This window comes from Physeter macrocephalus, chromosome 1 (assembly GCF_002837175.3).
Source record: "Physeter macrocephalus isolate SW-GA chromosome 1, ASM283717v5, whole genome shotgun sequence".
Lineage (NCBI taxonomy): Eukaryota > Metazoa > Chordata > Mammalia > Artiodactyla > Physeteridae > Physeter > Physeter macrocephalus.
The window spans coordinates 18,853,240-18,872,377 of NC_041214.2; the positions used below are offsets into that span (position 1 = coordinate 18,853,240).

At 36.4% G+C, this 19,138-nt stretch overlaps 1 protein-coding gene across 3 annotated transcripts in view; it reads right to left on the reverse strand.

Moving 5' to 3' along the window:
• Positions 1 to 19,138, reverse strand: part of RNF13 (ring finger protein 13) — a 152,883-nt gene that overhangs the window by 38,643 nt on the left and 95,102 nt on the right. The window contains exons 1-3 of one of the 3 annotated variants that reach the window (XM_028488721.2): positions 16,691 to 16,771; positions 10,221 to 10,311; positions 4,529 to 4,634 (exon numbers count right to left, since the gene is read on the reverse strand). In XM_028488721.2, the coding sequence (XP_028344522.1) occupies positions 4,529 to 4,634; positions 10,221 to 10,311; positions 16,691 to 16,742 (249 nt within the window). In that variant the 5' untranslated portion in view covers positions 16,743 to 16,771. Of the gene's footprint in view, positions 1 to 4,528; positions 4,635 to 10,220; positions 10,312 to 16,690; positions 16,772 to 16,845; positions 16,934 to 19,138 lie in introns of those variants that run through there. The other 2 variants (XM_024131810.3, XM_055083843.1) reach the window with 2 other exon arrangements.

Below are 19,138 nucleotides of genomic sequence, written 5' to 3' on the forward strand. Positions count from 1 at the left end.
AGGCTTGTGTAAGTTTCCTGATGGGAGGGACTGGTGGTGGGTAGAGCTGACTGTTGCTCTGGTGGGCAGAGCTCAGTAAAACTTTATTCCACTTGACTGCTGATGGGTGGGGCTGGGTTCCCTCCCTGTTGGTTGTTTGGCCTGAGGCAACCCAACACTGGAGCCTACCTGTGCTCTTTGGTGGGGCTAATGGCGGACTCTGGGAGGGTTCATGCCAAGGAGTACTTCCCAGAACTTCTGCTGCCAGTGTCCTTGTCCCCACGGTGAGCCACAGCCACTGCCCGCCTCTGCAGGAGACCCTCCAACAGTAGCAGGTAGGTCTGGTTCAGTCTCCCCTGGGGTCACTGCTCCTTCCCCTGGGACCTGATATGCTCACTACTTTGTGTGTGCCCTCCAAGAGTGGAGTCTCTGTTTCCCCCAGTCCTGTCGAGGTCCTGCAATCAATTCCCACTAGGCTTCAAAGTCTGATTCTCTAGGAATTCCTCCTCCCGTTGCTGGACCCCCAGGTTGGGAAGCCTGTCGTGGGGCTCACAACCTTCCCTCCAGTGGGTGGACTTCTGTGGTATAAGTGTTCTACAGTCTGTGAGTCACCCACCCAGCAGTTACGGGATTTGATTTTACTGTGATTGCGCCCCTCCTACTGTCGTATTGTGGCTTCTCCTTTGTCTTTGGATGTGGGGTATCTTTTTTGGTGAGTTCCAGTGTCTTCCTGTCAACGATGGTCCAGCAGCTAGTTGTGATTCTGGTGTTCTCGCAAGAGGGAGAACACATCCCTTTTACTCAGCCATCTTGGTTCCTCAAGATAAACTTCTGACAACATTGTGCAAGGCATGGATGGATATGAATAAATAGAACTCAACCCACATACAGTAGGAATTCTCTTTAAATTGTTATTTGAGTATATAAATATTATAAATCACTTTATACAATACTTGAAAACAGACAAAATAGACAATTTCTTAGAAATATAATTTAGTGTGATGACGTAGACAAGAATTTATACGTCCAAGTAATTATGAAAAAGATCAGCAGATCTAGATGATTTTAGAGGCAACCTTCACCAAAAATTCAAGTAAACGATAACCCCAATTTTATTAAAAAAAAAAACTATTTTCGATAGTAGAAAATAAAAGAAAGCTGTAATTTTTTTATGGGGCTAGCTTTATCTTGTCTAATTATTTTGAACTGTGGTAAAATATACGTAACATAAAATTTACTATCTTAACCATCTTTAAGTACACAGGTGTGTGGCAGTAAGTACATTGACATCATTGTGCTACCATCACCACCATCCATCCACCAAACTCTTTCCATGTCCCCAAACTGAAACTCTGTACGCATTAAACCATAATTCCCCATTCTCCCCTCTCCACAGCCCCTGGCAACCACCATTCTACTTTCTGTCTCAATCTGACTACTCTAGGTACCACATATAAATAGACTCATACAGTATTTGTCCTTTTGTGACTGGTTTATTTCAGTTAGCATAATGTCTTCAAGATTCATCCATGTTGTAGCATCTGTCAGAATTCCCTTCCTTTTTAAGGCTGAGTAATATTCCACTGCATGTATATGCCACATTTTGTTTATCTACTCATCCATCAATGGACAATTGGGTTGCTTCTACCTTTGGCTTATTGAAAATAATGCTGTTATGAACATAAGCATACAAATAGCTGACTCCCTGCTTTCAATTCTTTTGGGTATATACCCAGAAGAGGAATTGTCGGATCATATGATAAATTTATGTTTAACTTTTCTGAAGAATTGCTGTACTGCTTTCTATAGTGACTGCTCCATTTAACATTCCTACCAACAGTGCTCACGGGATTGTCTAGTTTTGATGTCAAGATTATTCTAGCCCCATAAAACTAAAATTTTCCCCTTACCTGGACATTCAGATTGCTAATATTTTATTTAGGATTTTTGCACCTATGTCCAAGTGTAAAACTGGCAGATCATATTAGAGAAATTTGAATAACCCAAAATGCAAAGGCAAAATTTATATATCATAATCAAAGAGAGTTTATACCCAAAATACAAGGATTTTTAGAATTTACAAAACAAATTCATGTAATCCAACGTAACAATAGAGTAAAAGAAAAAACAATGATTATTACAATGGATAGAAAAAAAAGACATATAATGCAGCACCCGTTCATTATTTTAAAAGAAAAAAGGCAAATAAAAATTTAGTTTATTTCTAATTCTTATACCATTTTTTTTTGTTTTACCAGAAAATATAGCACAGCGTTAAACAGGAGGTACAACAGGCATCCTTTGTTTTTTGTTCCTGACTTTCATGGGAAGGCTTCTAATAATTCACTATTTAATGACGCTCATTTTAAGTTTTTAGTCATTAATCTTTATTGGCTTAAGGGTATTTACCTCTAATTTGCCAAGGGTACTTTTTGTTTGTTGTTCTCACTTTCCATCCTTGCTTCTACACTGAAAACCCAGGAGAATCAACAAATTCAAATTACCAGAATAGGAGAATTCAGTAAGTTTGCAGAGATAAGATTAATATATAAAAATCAATAATGTCCAGTGTCCAAATGTTGGTCTCTAAATACTACTCTTCTATTAAAAAAAGCAGAGCTCCCTGGAGAAATATCTGATTCCAGGGCTGGGGCAGAAAAATAAACAATGAGCCTGGAGTTTCTTAAAGTACCAAACACTAAAGAAGTACTTACAAAACAAAAGGATGGGTCCAATCAAAGGGACCCAAGACCCAGCCTGCAGAGCCCCCAATCGCCAAAGCTCCAACAATTTAAACAACAAAAATAATGTAGTATTGATTACCCAAAGTATAAAATAAATATAGAGTACAAACTAATATAAATAAATGACTGAACAAATAAATGCCAAGAAGAGACAAATCTTCCTTACAAAAGAATTCTAAATAATAAATGTAGATACTTCCCTACTTCCAGGAAGTGGAGCTTAATTCCTGCCCCTCCCCACTTTTAGGACAGGCTATACTTAGTGCCTCACTTCCAAAGGAAGAATAGAATAGAGAAAGAGAAAAATTATTAACTTTATAGTGGAAAAACCTGGCAAACATTACCTAAACCAAGGGATGAAGGTTATCATCATCGGTGATGTCACGCAAATATCATGTACCCCCCTGGCATGTTAGGATGAGAAGGGCACTTGACTTTGCTGATACTCTTTTTAAAAACCTATAACCAACCCGGTCTAATCATAAGAAAAATATCAGATTAAGGAACATTCTACAGGATACCTGGCCAAGACTGAAATGTCAAGGCTGTCAAGGTCATGAAAAACAAGGAGAGATTAAGAAACTGTTCAGAGATCAGAGGAGACTGGGAATACATGATAATTTAAAACAATGTGGTAACCTGGACTGGGTCCTGGAACAGAAAGAAAACATTAATGGAAAAACGTAAAATCTATCCAGTCTGGAATTTAGTAATAGTAATGTTACCACTGTCAGTTTCTTAGTTTTGACAAATGTATCATGGTAAAGTAAAATGTTAACAATGGGGGCAACTAGGTAAGGAATGTTCAGGAACTCTTTTCTTTGCACTTTTTCTGTAAATTTAACATTGTTCCAAAATTAAAAGTTTATTTTAAAAAATCAACAATGTTCTTTTACCCTAGTAATAACCAATTAGAAAATGAAATTCCAGAAAGGTCTAACAAAATACATGCAAAATGTTTACAGAAAAAAATTATTAAACTGATGTATATGAAAGACCAAAATAAATTAAAAGAAAGACCACAACATCATAGGAAGACTGAATATTTCAAAGACAGTGTTTAATCTTTAATCTATGAATTCAATACAATAATAAACTCACTGGATGTTAATATAAATACTCTTTATGAAAAATAAAAAGGTTAGAGACAATAATGGGATTGTTTTATATCTTTGTAAATCTCTTTTAATATCTATCTTAATAGAATACAGAAGGATTCTCATATCTGCTTCAGCATTCAATTTGTTTCGGTATCACACACCACGTAGCCTCTAGAAACCTCTTCTATAAACCCTAAGAGAATCCCACTATCTACCCATCAATACATCTTTTTCTCTTTATTTTTTATAATGCATTTCAAAGTAAGCTGCAGATGTCAGTACACTTCCCCTCAAATACTTCAGCATATAAACTCATTACTTAGAGTTTAGCATTTTTTATTAGTTCTTTTTTTCTTTTTATGTAAAATTTACATACAATGAAATGCACAAAATTTAAGTATGAATTTGGTGATTCGGACATTGTGCAACCCAAACGTCTCTCGAGATACAGAACGTGACTCTCACTCCCCAGGAAATTCCCTTATACCCTTCTGAGTAAATTCCCCATCCCTCTCTAGCCCCCAGAAGCAATCACTGTTTTGATTTTTTTTCTACCCAGATTATCTTTGCCTTTTCCAGAACCAGTCATATAAGTGGACTCATACAATACGTACTCTTTTACGTAAGCCTTCTCTCACTCAATACAGTGTGTTTTAGAGCCATTCATACTATTTTTTAAAAAGTATTTAAAATTATTTTACCTACCATGAAAATGACTATCAAGATGAGACAGATGCCCACTATGATAAGGAAGGGGATTAAGTAGTATTCCAGAGGAAGGCTAAATTCTGGAACTAAGATAATGTGGCCCCTGGAAGAAAAGAAAAATTAATAGTTGGGAAGTATTAAAAGTTGCCAAATTATGATATTAATTGAAAACAAAAATATTTTTTAAAGGCATTTAGACATTACAATTCAATCCACTAGACACATCTCATTTTCTAACATATGATTTCTAATAATTTAAGGGATGCTTTTTCCAGTGTTAAGTCAATTTTACATACTGGCCAAAGTAATTTGCCTATATAATTAAAAGAAACTTTTAGACTGGGTAGAGGAAATCAGCCAATCAATACTTACTGTGTCCATCCTGGAAACACGTCTTTACTGAATTTAGTAACCTAGGTAAAAGTTAGCATATTTTACATGCAAAATCACCATTTAAAAAATGGCAGTGCCTCGGGCAGCATGCCAGCAAGAACCCCCTCCCCAACCAAATCACTGTTCATCAGTCCCTCCCATGAAAAAAATCTCTGGAGCCACTACTGATGAAAATATACTCCCCGTTCCCTGTACGCTTCACATGAGCTTGCTGTACCAAGTACAACAGATATAACCCCTGTACTCCACATTCATCTGTGAGATATGGAATGAAAGAACCGGCAACAGAATTCACAGGAGTTGTAGCTTTTCTCTTCTCAACCTTCTCCACAGCTTGAATGAAAAAAAAAAAAAACCACACACACAAAAAAACCCTACAAAAATGTGTATGTTGCGCGTGGGGACAGCGGGGTAGAGAGTACCACAGGATTTATTCTCCTCTGTTACTAACCCTGGTTAATATGGTTATATGGTTATTAACCATATAATACTGCTATTATAAAAATTCACCAGGACTCATGAAATGAAACGGAACAGAATAAGCACACTATCTGTGTTGCATGAGCAAATTTTACATGGCAGCAAAATCCTGCAATAGAAAATGCCCTCAGTCTAGGGAAGGGTCTGTATAATGGTCAGTGAGATGACTGATTTCTCCTTAATATTCCTGTGCTACTCAACTAGTACGGTGCCAGCAACACTACTCTGTTACCCACTGCTGGCTGGTTTTTTAAGTAGTGACTCCAGGTACTTCATAACACAAGGGTTAAATGCAAAACAAAAATTCTCAATGGAAAAGGAAATGAAAACAGGTTGACTCCTTCCCCCATGTAGAAATGCTTAGGATGCCCTAGTAGTCAAGAAAAATAACACGAAAACAAATTATTTCTATTCCCAAGCGATTTTTAAGTCTTCAGGCTATTAACAATTTTATTCACATCCAAAGAGCTCTATCAATCTTTAACAAAAAGAAGAACAAAAAAGGTAATACCAGGAATTTCCCCCAATAATTTAAATATTTTCCCAAAACTGCTAAGATTGCTAAAAGTAACTTTTTACTTCACCTTCCAGCAGAATGACAAAAGATTTATATGTATTTTTGTAACTTTATAGAAAATACTGAAGTGACTGATATATCATCAGCATAAAAAAGAGAAAAGCAAGCCTGGGCTGCTCTATTTGATACCATCTCTTGCAGCATGAGGCCAGCCCTGTAAACAATGTCCCTGTTCTTGGTACAAACCCTCTGAAACTGCCCCAGGGCCACGGCTGAGATACAGTAACAAATGGTGCCACTTTTAAGTAGAAGAGCCTTTCCATGAGATGCTGATCCTCTGCAACCTCCCTAACTACTTCCACCAAACTGCTATAAATTAACACTGGTAGGGTTTAGAAGCCAGATTAAACTGTATATAGATAGAGATATGGACACTGAGCTTTTAAGATACTCAGAGCCGTCTATCAACTGCAGACCCTTTCAAGATCTTCACAATATATCTTGACAGTAAACTAAAATGGTTTGAGATACAGCAGGCTATATAAACGAGATAGTTTACTGCATTTTCTTAACCAGATTGCTAATGGTGGAGGTGAAGATGGCGCTGATACAGGGTGGAGAGCTACGACAGAATGTCAGTCTCCCAGCTTTATTCTTTTCCCTCTGCCTAGGTTCCCAGAGCTGAGGCTGCAGACTCATCCCTGCCCTAACCCCAGATCAATCTGTATTTGAAGGAGGAGATATTTAAACAGCTTTTAGTAAGAATCTTCCCATACTACCTCCATGTCCACCCCTCAATATAGTACATTCCATGTGCTCTGCAGCTAAGACTCCATCATTGAAGCAGAGTCCTAAGCAACCTAGGAAATAGCGTCTCATTCTCCTTTGCATGAGTTCCCAGGCTACTTTCCAACCAGGTGTTAGGCCTAAACTCTAACTTCAATAATAATCTAACAGTAACAGTAATCTCTAATTTCCCAACCCCTCTGTTGACACAGGAGGTCTTGCCTTGTCTGTTTTGTTATCCAACCCCCATCATGAATTGGGAGATTGGGATTGACATATATACACTAATACGTATAAAATGGATAACTAATAAGAACCTGCTGGATAAAATAAATAAATAAAATTCAAAAATTCAAAAAAAATACTTTAAATATATATATTCAATCATCTTTGGAAGATGCTAGCAAACCAAATCATTTTAAAAACAGTAAATAAAGGGAAAGAATCAAATGTTTATCCTATCTTTCCTAAACACACTGTACACCAAGGTAATCAAATAATTGATAAGGTGTGAGTCCTCTTTATAGAAGTATTTCAGCTAATAAATGAAGAAGGAATTATAAAATTAGATTATTGCAAATCCTAAAGAACTAATGGATCTAGACAATGATCATTAACGACTGCTGCCCTCGCAAAGAGAGAACCAAATATTATGTCTCCTGATGGAAATACATAATAACACACATAAATTACTCTTGCCTCACCTATCCTCCTGGCCCCCCAAGCACACTTGAATTTGAACAAACCTCTAGGTCTAATGAGCAATTTACAGGGAAAATAAGTAACAAAGGAATGCTCTAGGCAATACACCAAGGATGCAGTCAGGAAAGTCTGGACTGTGGTAAAAACTGAACAGGACAAATGACCCTGTTGCTTCAATAAATAAATGACTAGGGAAAAAAAAAAGAGGCATAGCAAGTGTATGGATTAAAAATAGGGTGATCACATGCCCTGATTTGCTCAGAAACAAATCTAAAGACTGGAAAAAACAAAACAAAACTAAAGACTGAAATATGGGTTGATATTGAATTAATGTTTACTTTAAAAAAAAGGTAAAATAATGACAATATCATTATATTCTTTATATATAAACTATCTTCTAGTGATATATGCTGAGATATTTACAGTTGAGATGATAGGATATATAGTACTTGCTTTAAAATAATCATGGTGTGGGGAAGAAAAGTGGTGGTGGGCGCTTCAGAGTGGACAGTCCAAACAAAATTGGCCATGAGTTGATAATTCTGAAACTGAAGGATCAGATTCATTATATTCACCTCCCTACTTTTAAACAGTAGAATAAATTAATGGGTGGGTAGGTAGGCTGGACAGGCAGACCGACCAGCCAGCCAGCCAGGAGATGGATGAGGCAAATCAGTATGTACAGGTCCACAATCCCTTAAGCACAATTCTGACACCTAAAAAGCTTTAAAAAGTAATGTTTGCAATTCATTTGCTAGTCAACCTGAACCTAACTGACATGATAAAATACTCATACATTTATTGCAGATATATATGTAATGTGATTATGGGATGCTGCCTCAAATCCTATTTGGACGTTACATAACTTTTAAAAATCTGAAAATGTTACAATTCCATGTTACATCTGTCCCCAAGAGTTGGGATAAGGGATTCTGTGGCCTTGCATTAACATGGGAAGGGTCTAAATATTAAGTAAAGTATGTTACAAAATACTAAGTATTGTATGGTACTATTTTACGAGCACATTATCCCTAATTAATGTCAGCATTCAAACATGTGGAAAAAAATTAAAAGCTTTTTAAAAAACAGTAGCTGTTGTTAAAGAATAGCATCACAGGGACTTTTGTTTAAATGCTTTATATTTCTGAATTTTTCCACATTTTACCAGCAGGTATGTATTACTTTTTTAATGTAAAAAGATATGACTTTACCATTAAAAACCAAAAAAGACTCTTTAAAATACATATTAAAATATACAGACGTTTTCTAAATGAAGCAATAATACTGAGGTAAAAGCAAGTAGTAGTTCTCCACCCCCCATTAACTACATAAATATGGCTGACAAAATAGCATCTTGCCTAACTATTTTTAATACAACACTCAAAATTATATTCCTTAACTTAATAAAAATGTTCTGTGGGCCTCCCTGGTGGCGCAGTGGTTGAGAGTCCGCCTGCCGATGCAGGGGACACGGGTTAGTGCCCCGGTCCGGGAGGATCCCACGTGCCGCGGAGCGGCTGGGCCCGTGAGCCATGGCCGCTGAGCCTGCGCGTCCGGAGCCTGTGCTCCGCAACGGGAGAGGCCACAACAGTGAGAGGCCCGCGTACCGCAAAAAAAAAAAAAAAAAAAAAAGTTCTGAGCACAGAATATGTGAACAGTATTTTAAATATAAAAACTGCATAGGGAAAACAACAAAAATCATAAACAAAAAACTTTTTTTAATTCATATCCAAACTCAAATATTCCTGGATTTTTTCCCCCCTAAATAATTAGAATTGCATTTCATTGTGCCAGTTTCCTCTTTTGGCAGATGTAGATAGTAAGAGATAATAATAACCTCTAGAGGGTTGTTATGAGAATTATAAATGTAAAGAGCCTTGTTTCATGAGTGCCTGGCACTTGCTAATTCCTCAATAATTACTACTGCTTTTATTATTAATACTGTTGTTATTGTTCCTCTTAGTCAAAAGGCTGTTCCTGTCCACTATGTTTTGGGGAGCTGTTTCATGGAAGAAGCTCTGAAGTGTTAATTTAATTGCACTATTTCTATATAAGATAAGACAGTTGTGCCTTAAGTTAGTTTCAGTCTATTTGTTACCATGGTAATGAGATTTTGGGGAGAAATTCCAAAAGAAGTTTCTAATTCCAAATCAAACTTTTTAAACTTGAAAACAAACTTTCTGTGTTTGTAAAACTTAGTCACTTAACACACTGTGTTTTGGATTCTTTGTTTATAAAATAACATTTCTTCTTAATAAAATACAAACATGTCTTAATGAAAAGTATCATATAAATGTAAATCAGGGACTTCCCTGGTGGTCCAGTGGTTAACAATCTGCCTCAATGCAGGGGACAGAGGCGGGTTCGATCCCTGGTCGTGGAACTAAGATCCCACATGCTGCGGGGCAAATAAGGCCGCGTGCCGCAACTACAGAGCCCACACGCCCCAATGAAAGATCCCGCGTGCTGCAGCTAAGACCCAACACAGCCGAAGAGAAAAAAAAAAAGTCAATCACATTGCTTCTAAATACCAATGGTTTGATTAAACTATAAAAGGGAAAGTTTTTTTATCTTTTTAGCAACATGGGTGGCTTAATCTCTCTAGCATAAATGTATCTGCAATATGCAATCATACACAGAACAAACGGTACAATACAATAAGTCTTAAAATCATGACTTAAGAAGATATAATTTAGCACGACAGAGTACATTCTAAAACAGAACTTTGATTACAACTAATCATATATAATTCTACCCTAATAAAGAGAATAGTTTTAAGCTACGTGATTATTTCTTACATCCATTACTTACCCTTTTTCATATGTGAATTCATCTTTCAGGGAATTAGCTGATGATTCGCCAATAAAGACAGATGGAATGTCAATTTTCTTTAGTACCTCAACTGTATAAAACAATAATAAAATTATTCTTCAAAGCCCATACTTAGTGTAAAATCAACTTAACCTTCTTCATAATAACAGCAAATACAACTGGAAATAATTACAATCAACTTGTATTGTCTATTAGTTGATTTTCCAGATTGCATATTTATACCACCATCAAAATGGCTGAGAAACATTATTACATTTACAACAACAAAAGCTAACATTTTGCATATAACATTACCGCACTACCTCAATAGTCCTGAGATTGAAATATAATTCTTATTTTGATTATTTCCATTTGATTTATTTAATTTATTCCTCTACAAACATAATTATGAGAAAAGGAAGAAGAGGAAGAAATGTAAAGTGTTTTTTCCACTCATAACTTAATTCCTAAATGAAAAAGTGAAAAAAAGCTTTTTTTTTACATACCCATTCCCACGAGAGGTATAACCCAAAGAATGTAAGAAAAGACCACTTTACAACAGTCTGAAAAATGACACCACACATCTAAGGCTTTACAGAGTGATGGGCTGACAGTTCAGAAAGGGCACAGGATAGGGAAGCTGGGTAAATTTCTACTTCCTCCTAAGCCTGGAGTTCATGATAAAGCATTGTGTTTTGATTCGTGCCTTACGAAAGTTTACTTTTATATCTATGTTAAAAAACCAAAATCAAATGCCAACAAAAAAAGAACTTTGCAAAAATTACCCAGTACTCAAGATGAGAAATTTAAAAAATCATCTTGCTCTTCCTATAGAAAAAGCAGCCATATTTTTAACTGCGAGTTATTTTAACAGATTTGGCTTTAGAGGAAGTCCATTTGTTTTCTTTTGTTACATTTTTCACAACTTTGTTCTACATTTCTTTTAAAGATGTATACTTATTATTTATTTAAAAGAGGGGGGTGGATACAAGTCAAGAAGAACAGAACACAGCCATAATCCTTTCCACCCAAAGACAAGGCTTTCATTTGAAGCAATATAAACAGTTATTTAACTTTCAACAAATGCATACAATTATGTGAGCACCACCACAATGGAGATAAAAAATGTTTTTATCATCCCTCCAAATTCCCTCATGCCCCTTACAGTCAAGTCAACCCTCACCGCAACCTCGGCAACCGCTGATGTATTTTTCTTTAATTCTTATAAAGACAAGTTTTAAAGTTTTAAAATCTTGGTATCCTTGAGTACTTTTTTTTGTTTTGTTTTCAGATTGTTTGGATATATGCAGATAAAATCATTCATTCCGTACGTTCTCTCTCTTTCTGTCTCTCTCTCACACAGACACATACACACACATGCCCATATCATATAAACCCTAAGAGGGAAGGAACCAAAATGGTTAGCAGAGGAACACTTAATCACTATCTTTATATTACTAAGATCAATAAATATTTAAATTTTTGTATTAATGGGATCATATAATAATGGGAAAAAGTATAGGCTTTTTCCACTCAATGGTATACCTCAGATATCCTGTCATGTCAATAAATAAGTATCTACCTCATAATTTTTAATAGCTACAGAGGTACTGTTATATAACCATATATATTTTAGGGAGATATTTTCTGTCATGCTAAGAGATCTTTCTCTTTCACATAACAGTTTAAATTTTAATTTATTTGACAATTAAAACTTGGAATTGTATACCCTTTGTAAAATGCTTTACTCTTTCATGAAGATACTATGATAAACTCGACGAGGAATTTTTGGCTTGTAACTACTGGCTTAGAATTATTGGAAACAACATAACTTCCCTGAGTTATGATATCTAATGAGATGTTAAAAGCTCCTCACTTCAGTCAGAAGATTAAGAGGGAGAAATGACGTACACAAATACAAACAGCCATCCTGGAGGCTTTGCAACATCATTTATCTACTGAAAACAAAACCAAATATTTTAGTTCACAAAATACTTTAAAAACACGAAATCTTAATTCTGATCCACAAAACACAACTCTGTGAAGTATGCGTGCCAAGCAGTATTATCGTATCACAGACAGATTATAATTTAAGCAGCCAGCCCCAACCTCTCCAGACGCATATGTCCAACTGCCTGTTCAGTTTCTCCATCTGACTGCCTGGCAGATGTTTCAACCTTAATGTTTCTCAAACGGAATCCTCAATATCTCTTTTCCATTAATCCATTCTCCTTCTACTCTTTCTCATCTCCGTAACTAACTATTCACCTAGTTTCTCAAGTTAAACATCTTGGAGTTCTCCTTGTCTCCTCCCCTTCTTTTATTCCTTATATCAAACCCTATCAACCTCAAAATGTATCCATCATTCTATCACTTCCCATCACAGGCACTGCTAACACTCCAAACTGCCATCACCTCTTGCCTGGCTGCTGCACCGATGTTCTAACTGGTCTCTCAGTTGGCACTCTTGCCCATCTCTCACCTTCAGTCTATTCTCCAAAGAACAACCAAAGTGATCCTTTAAAATCTGTCAGATCACCTCACACCTCTGCTTAAAACCCATGTAAAACAAATTCCAAAGTCCTACAAGACCCAACATGATCTAGCCCCTGGCTCCCTCTCCAACTTCATCCTCTGCAACTCTCTCTGTCCCTTGTTCACTCTACTCCAACCACTGTGATTTTCTGCCACACCTTGAAAACACCAAGTTTGCTTTATCTTTGAGCATTTGCATTTGCCTGCTGTTCCCTTTCCTCGGAATATCCTCCTCCAGAAATCTGCATGGCTCAACCTCTCACTTTAGACCTATGCTCAAATGTCAAAGCCTCACAGCAACCTTCTCTGATCACCCTATCTAAAATAGCCATCCTCCTCTCATCCCTGACACTACGTACCCCTTTAACCTGGCATGTTTTTCTTCATAGCACTTACCACTACTTGACATATACCATACCTCTTTGATTATGTGTTCATTTCCTCTCTTCCACCCTAGAATGCAATAGTAACAATAATAATAACTGCAGCAATAATAATAGCAGCTAAATAACCATTAAATAATTACTAAGAACCAGGCAGTCTTCTAGATGTTTTATATGTCATAAGCAACAAACCAGTGAGTTGAGTACTATTATCATCCCCATTTAACATAACAGAAAAGTGAGGCATAGAGATGTTAGGTAATGTTCCCAAGGTCACATAGCTGGTAAGTGGTGGAGCTGGGATTCAAACCTTGTAAGGCAATACTCAGAAAGCATACTCTTTAACTACTGCATTCTGCTACCTCAATGAAAAGTATGAGCAAAGCCTTAAAACTGTATCATTTCCTGCTGTAGTCATGACGCCTAAAAGAGTGTCTGATGCCGAGTAGGCTGTCAAAAAGTATTTGTTGAAGGCAGAAAGCAAGGAAAAAAGGGGAAGAAACAAACCCATACTGGTAACTTGCCCTATTTATACAGCTAGAAATTTGCGCAGCCTAGACCCAAACTTGAGGCCCAGACTCCTAATGTAGGCTCTTTCCACTCTGCTATGGCATAGATTTTCTCATATACCTTCTTTCATATGATCTTCACAACCCTGTCAGGTCAAATAAAAATTAAAATTATTCACACTTTTACAGACGAAAATAAAGGGCCTGGAAAGGTTAGTAACTTTTCCAGCAGCACAGGTCGGTTCGTATATCAACTAACTTGGAATAAACCCACATTTCCTGGTCTTGAGGTTCGTATTCTTCCCCCACCGCATTCTGCTGCCTCCTGAAGATGACAGATGTGACTGACTCACTGAGCTAATCCATCCTATGTCCTCGCTGAAATAAGAAACAGATACATTCCTGTGTGAAATGTTGGCAAGAGGCCGTTAAAACTTCCTTCTGTGTCCAGATATTAGAACCTCTGCTCTTAGGAGAACACATGTGGCTATGATCTAAGCCTAAAAAAGAGCGATAGATACATGCTTCTTTTAATAAACCTGTGCTTTCCTTTCCTCTACCAAGTAACAGCAAGGATGAAAATGGTATAAAGATCTTTACAACATGTTGGATATATGAAATGTTCAAACACATACACACTCAAGGACAGAGCAAAATGTCATGGAAAGTAATCCAAGCAATGAAGTCAAGAACCAAAATTCTGAACAATCTTTGAAATATAATAACTCAGTTGGAACATTTCCATAGCAACAACAGGATTATATGGTTACGTGCTACTTCTAATATTTAGCACACTTTCCTTAGGAACTGATATGATAATCACAAAAAGGTTTTAGTACAAAGACAAAACAGGTGTTAAGGGGAACTGACACTTTCATCTTGCAAATTTTTTATTAAAAGTGTGTCAAAAGAGTAAAGAGTTTACAAATATTAATCATTTTATTCAACCCAGAACCCTTGAGAAGGTCTTGAGGGTTGCTAAAACCTAGGCCCAGGCCTTCAGCAAAACACACAAAGAGTAGGTAACTTGCTCAAAATTATACATTCAAAACAAGTAGGAGCTCACATTTGAATTCAGGCCTATTTTCAGAGTGTGTACACTTTCCGTTTTGCCAGTAATGTATACAGGTCACAAAAGTGACTAGCCTGGGAGGTACTGTGCAGGATAATAATTTTTTTTTATGGGAGGTGATTAAAGGAAGAGAAGACAACTGTGTCAAATCTGTACTAACAGTACTAGTTTATTTGATAAGTAAAATCCCTTCATCAATTCCTCTAATTCCTAAACAGTAGTTATCAAACCTTTTGTGAAATGCTAGAACCTCTTAAGGGTACTTCATGCATTCTACAGTTATGATTTAATCAGCTAGAAGATTAAAATAATAATTTAAAATATAAAGAAATTAACTAATGGAACTTATCGCTAAGTTTTACTTTTTATATATTGTAATTTTGCCCCAGATTATATTAGGGGTAAGAAGGAAAAGAGTTCAACTCAACAACAACAAAAAATACTGTCTCATGTTATAAAAAGATTTTTTTGGTCAAGGAATCCAAAATATTTCCTACTGAGGATGCAGTTATTTAAAGTTCTAAATACATTCCAATGGAGTATATCAGTCCATAGCTTTAGGTCTGCTCTTTGCTGCAAACTCTTTCTTGCATATATGACTCAATTCAACTTAATAACAAAAGGCATTATTGTTATATACTAAAAGGAAAACAAAAACAAAATATTTAATCCTGAATGTTGGCAGTGTATTTATTTAGTGTATGCTGGGTTCTGAACCCAATCACCAATGTGTGGGGATCTTCCCACACCATCAAACAACTCAATTCTGACACTGTCTACCTGGAGATACAGCATCAGATTCCACAGGGTGAGGGTTCGGTCTCACAAGAATCCCCATCCCCCACTTCAGACACCAGCCACAAGTCCAAGCTGTTACCTGTGCTTCTGACCCACCCACCAGCTATGGACTGGAGGTTCCAACAACCCTTACTCCATGGGTTCAATTAATTTGCGAGAGCAGCTCACAGAACTCAAAGAAACATTTTATTTAACTAGATTACCAGTTTGTTATAAAAGGATGTAATTCAGGAACAACCAGATGAAAGAGATGTATAGGGCAAGGCATATGGGAAGGGGTGCAGAGGTTCCATGGTCTCTCCAGGAGTGCAACTTCCCCAGCATCTCCACGCTTCCACCAACCCCAAAGCTCTCTGAACCTGTCCTTTCAGGTTTTTGCAGAGGCTTCATTACATAGGCATGACTGATTAAACCACTGGCCACTGAGGTCAGGGGGTGTGACTGAACGTTCCAACCTTCTAATCACCTGGTTAGCTCTCCTAGCAACCCGCCCCATCCTTCGGTGGAGTCCAAAAGTAGTCTCATTAACATAAAAAAGACACCTTTTAACACTCTCACTAAATTAAGTGAAAGGATACACCTTAAAAATCAGTCTGATTAAAGCCAGTTATTTCATTAAAATTGGCTCATTTTCCCTATGAGCTAATATTTAGTAAAGAATAAGGAAAGACATTCCCATTTTGAATGGAAAGCTATAGGCATGCCAATACATGTTCAGGGACTAATAATAACCCACTGGCGTAGGAGAGCACAAGTATGCGGCTTTGACATTCCATAAGAATACAGTAGCTACTTAGTATTTTACATAGCCTAAAATTTAACGTTGTGAATCTCTAAATAAATCACAAAAATTCTCCTACGGCATCCTTAACTCAATATGCTTTTCTTTATTTAAAGCTTTGGCTTTCCTTTGGTTTTTTACCAAAATATCAATACATCCTCTAAAATGAAACACATAGGTTAAAAAAACAACAGCAACAACGACAAACTATTCAGAAAAGAACAAGTCAATTCCACTTATATTGTGAACAAAATTATCCCAAGAGGATTATAAATTGGAAATTATCTTTCTGATGGAGAAGAAATTTTGCTTTTTAAACAGAAAATAAAAAAAAAGAAATTCTGGTTTTAGTTTCGAATGATTGGTCAAACAGGTGAGAAGAAAAGTGATACCTGTACTTACTGTCGTTGGATCCCATGCTAATGAGGTCATCAGAATCAACATTGTGAACTATGGCTGCTTTGTATCCTTCTTAAGTTGATCTTTACGAAGTCAGTTTCTTCTAGCTCTATGTCTATCCTGGACAAATTTGGTGATCTGTATTTACTGTCATTGGATCCCATGTTAATGAGGTCATCAGAATCAACATTGTGAACTATGGCTGCTTTGTATCCTGCTCTCTGTGCATTTAAAACCTGCAAGTCAGAAAACAGTCAAGATATGAGGAAGAAAGTGCTTTGTCATAAGGCCCCTCAACTTCAGCAAACATAAATCAACGAGCCCATAACATACAACTAGAACTAGATCATGTATATATACAAGAACAGATCTCAAGTGTGTTCTTGAAACATAATGTGTTTTACAACTGATTATCAAGGACTTCTTTAGATATCTTCTTGATTTCACTCATGGTACTAAATGAAATGAGAGGCAAATAAAGGACAGAGATACAAGCTACCAAACCAAAAGGATCCAAAGCAATAAACCTGTCTGGCTCTAAAGAGGTAGAGACTTGTGATCAGGCTCTTGAGAAGTCAAATCTACCTCTGCTACTTACGAGTGCATTAAACTTGGGCAAATTCTTTTTCTTCTTTAATCCTCAGTTTCCCCAACTTTAAAATGAGAATGGCAACAATATTTTTCACATATGTAAAATAATTTTTTAAATGCTTAATACCATGCCTGATACATAGAAATGAATCAAATAAAAGCTATTCTTATTATTAACTTGATCATCAACGATTTTCTTTAAAAATCCTTTCTAAAGCTTTGAAAAAATTAAAAATAACTCCAGCCTGAAGTTGCTTACTTTGGTTCTACTAGCTATATAATCTTTCCTAAAACTAATCTCCAAAATAGTAAGCTTCGCACCATAAGAATATGGCTAGATGTGTGGAAAATTTTCTTACATGAAAGAGCTGAAAAGTATCCACACATGTTACCACACCTCACTTTTAAAATAACAATCTGTTTTAAATAAAAATAAACCCAGTATGCTAACACATATATATGGAATCTAAGAAAAAAAAGGTCATGAAGAACCTAGGGGGGTAAGACGGGAATATATGCTAACACATATATATGGAATCTAAGAAAAAAAAATGTCATGAAGAGATTAGTGGTAGGACGGGAATAAAACACAGACCTACTAGAGCATGGACTTGAGGACATGGGGAGGGGGAAGGGTAAGCTGTGACGAAGTGAGAGAGTGGCAGGGACATATATGCACTACCAAATGTAAATTAGATAGCTAGTGGGAAGCTGCCGCATAGCACAGGGAGATCACCTCTGTGCTTTGTGACCACCGAGAGGGGTGGGATAGGGAGGGTGGGAGGGAGGGAGATGCAAGAGGGAAGAGATATGGGAACATATGTATATGTATAACTGATTCACTTTGTTGTAAAGCAGAAAGTAACACACCATTGTAAAGCAATTATACTCCAATAAAGATGTTAAAAAAAAAAAAAAAAAGAACCCAGACCTAACTCCTTTGGACTGTTTGGTAAAAATGAAGGATCAGATCATTATTTGCATACTGGTTAAATAAAATGAAAATTGGGTATGCATATATATAAAATAGTTTTGAATACTTGAAATATTTTGAATACTCTGAAAACTATATACATATAATTCTGGATACTTAATATGGTAAGAAACTCTTGAAACTCTGTTTTAGTTATCAGCATAATAATGATTCAAAATTCTACCATAATTCAATAAAGATAAGACCTGAGTCAAGCTCCAAAGAGTAAGGGAAAGCCCAAAAAGTCGAGTTCCTGAGAGTAAAAGGAATGCCCAAGTGTTCAGCAGACTGGATTTGGATGCTAAGTAAGAAAAATGAGGCTCATGTATTCAACCCCAATCAGGTAAGAGTAAAATTCTCTTCTACACTACCACTGACTTCTCTACAACTACCTCACAAATGAAAGCTGGAATTCTGAAAGAGACAGTAATGTTCATTAATCAGGATATTTTTATCCTATCACCAAAAAACCCCTGAATCTGCAGTGCCTCAAAGAATTAATATTTTGTTCATCTTTATAGTCTCTACAGAACCTATGAAATAATATCTTGACAGAACAGGCACTCATTACATATTACTAGAATGAGAAAATGTACAAAATATGTGCTTAAATTAATAGCTCATATTATAACATTACAAACACAAGAGAGAAAATAAGGCAGTTTTTTTTTCTTTAATGAATTAAAATACCATAAATAGTTCACCAACATAGGACCTACTGCTCTAATGTTGAGAATAACGGCAAGAAAACCAACCAGCCAACAAAATTGTTACAAGGAATGTTTTGCAGTCATGCAAATAAAAGTCAATAATCAAAAAAGTAAGTTTGGGCTTCCCTGGTGGCGCAGTGGTTGAGAGTCCGCCTGCCGATGAAGGG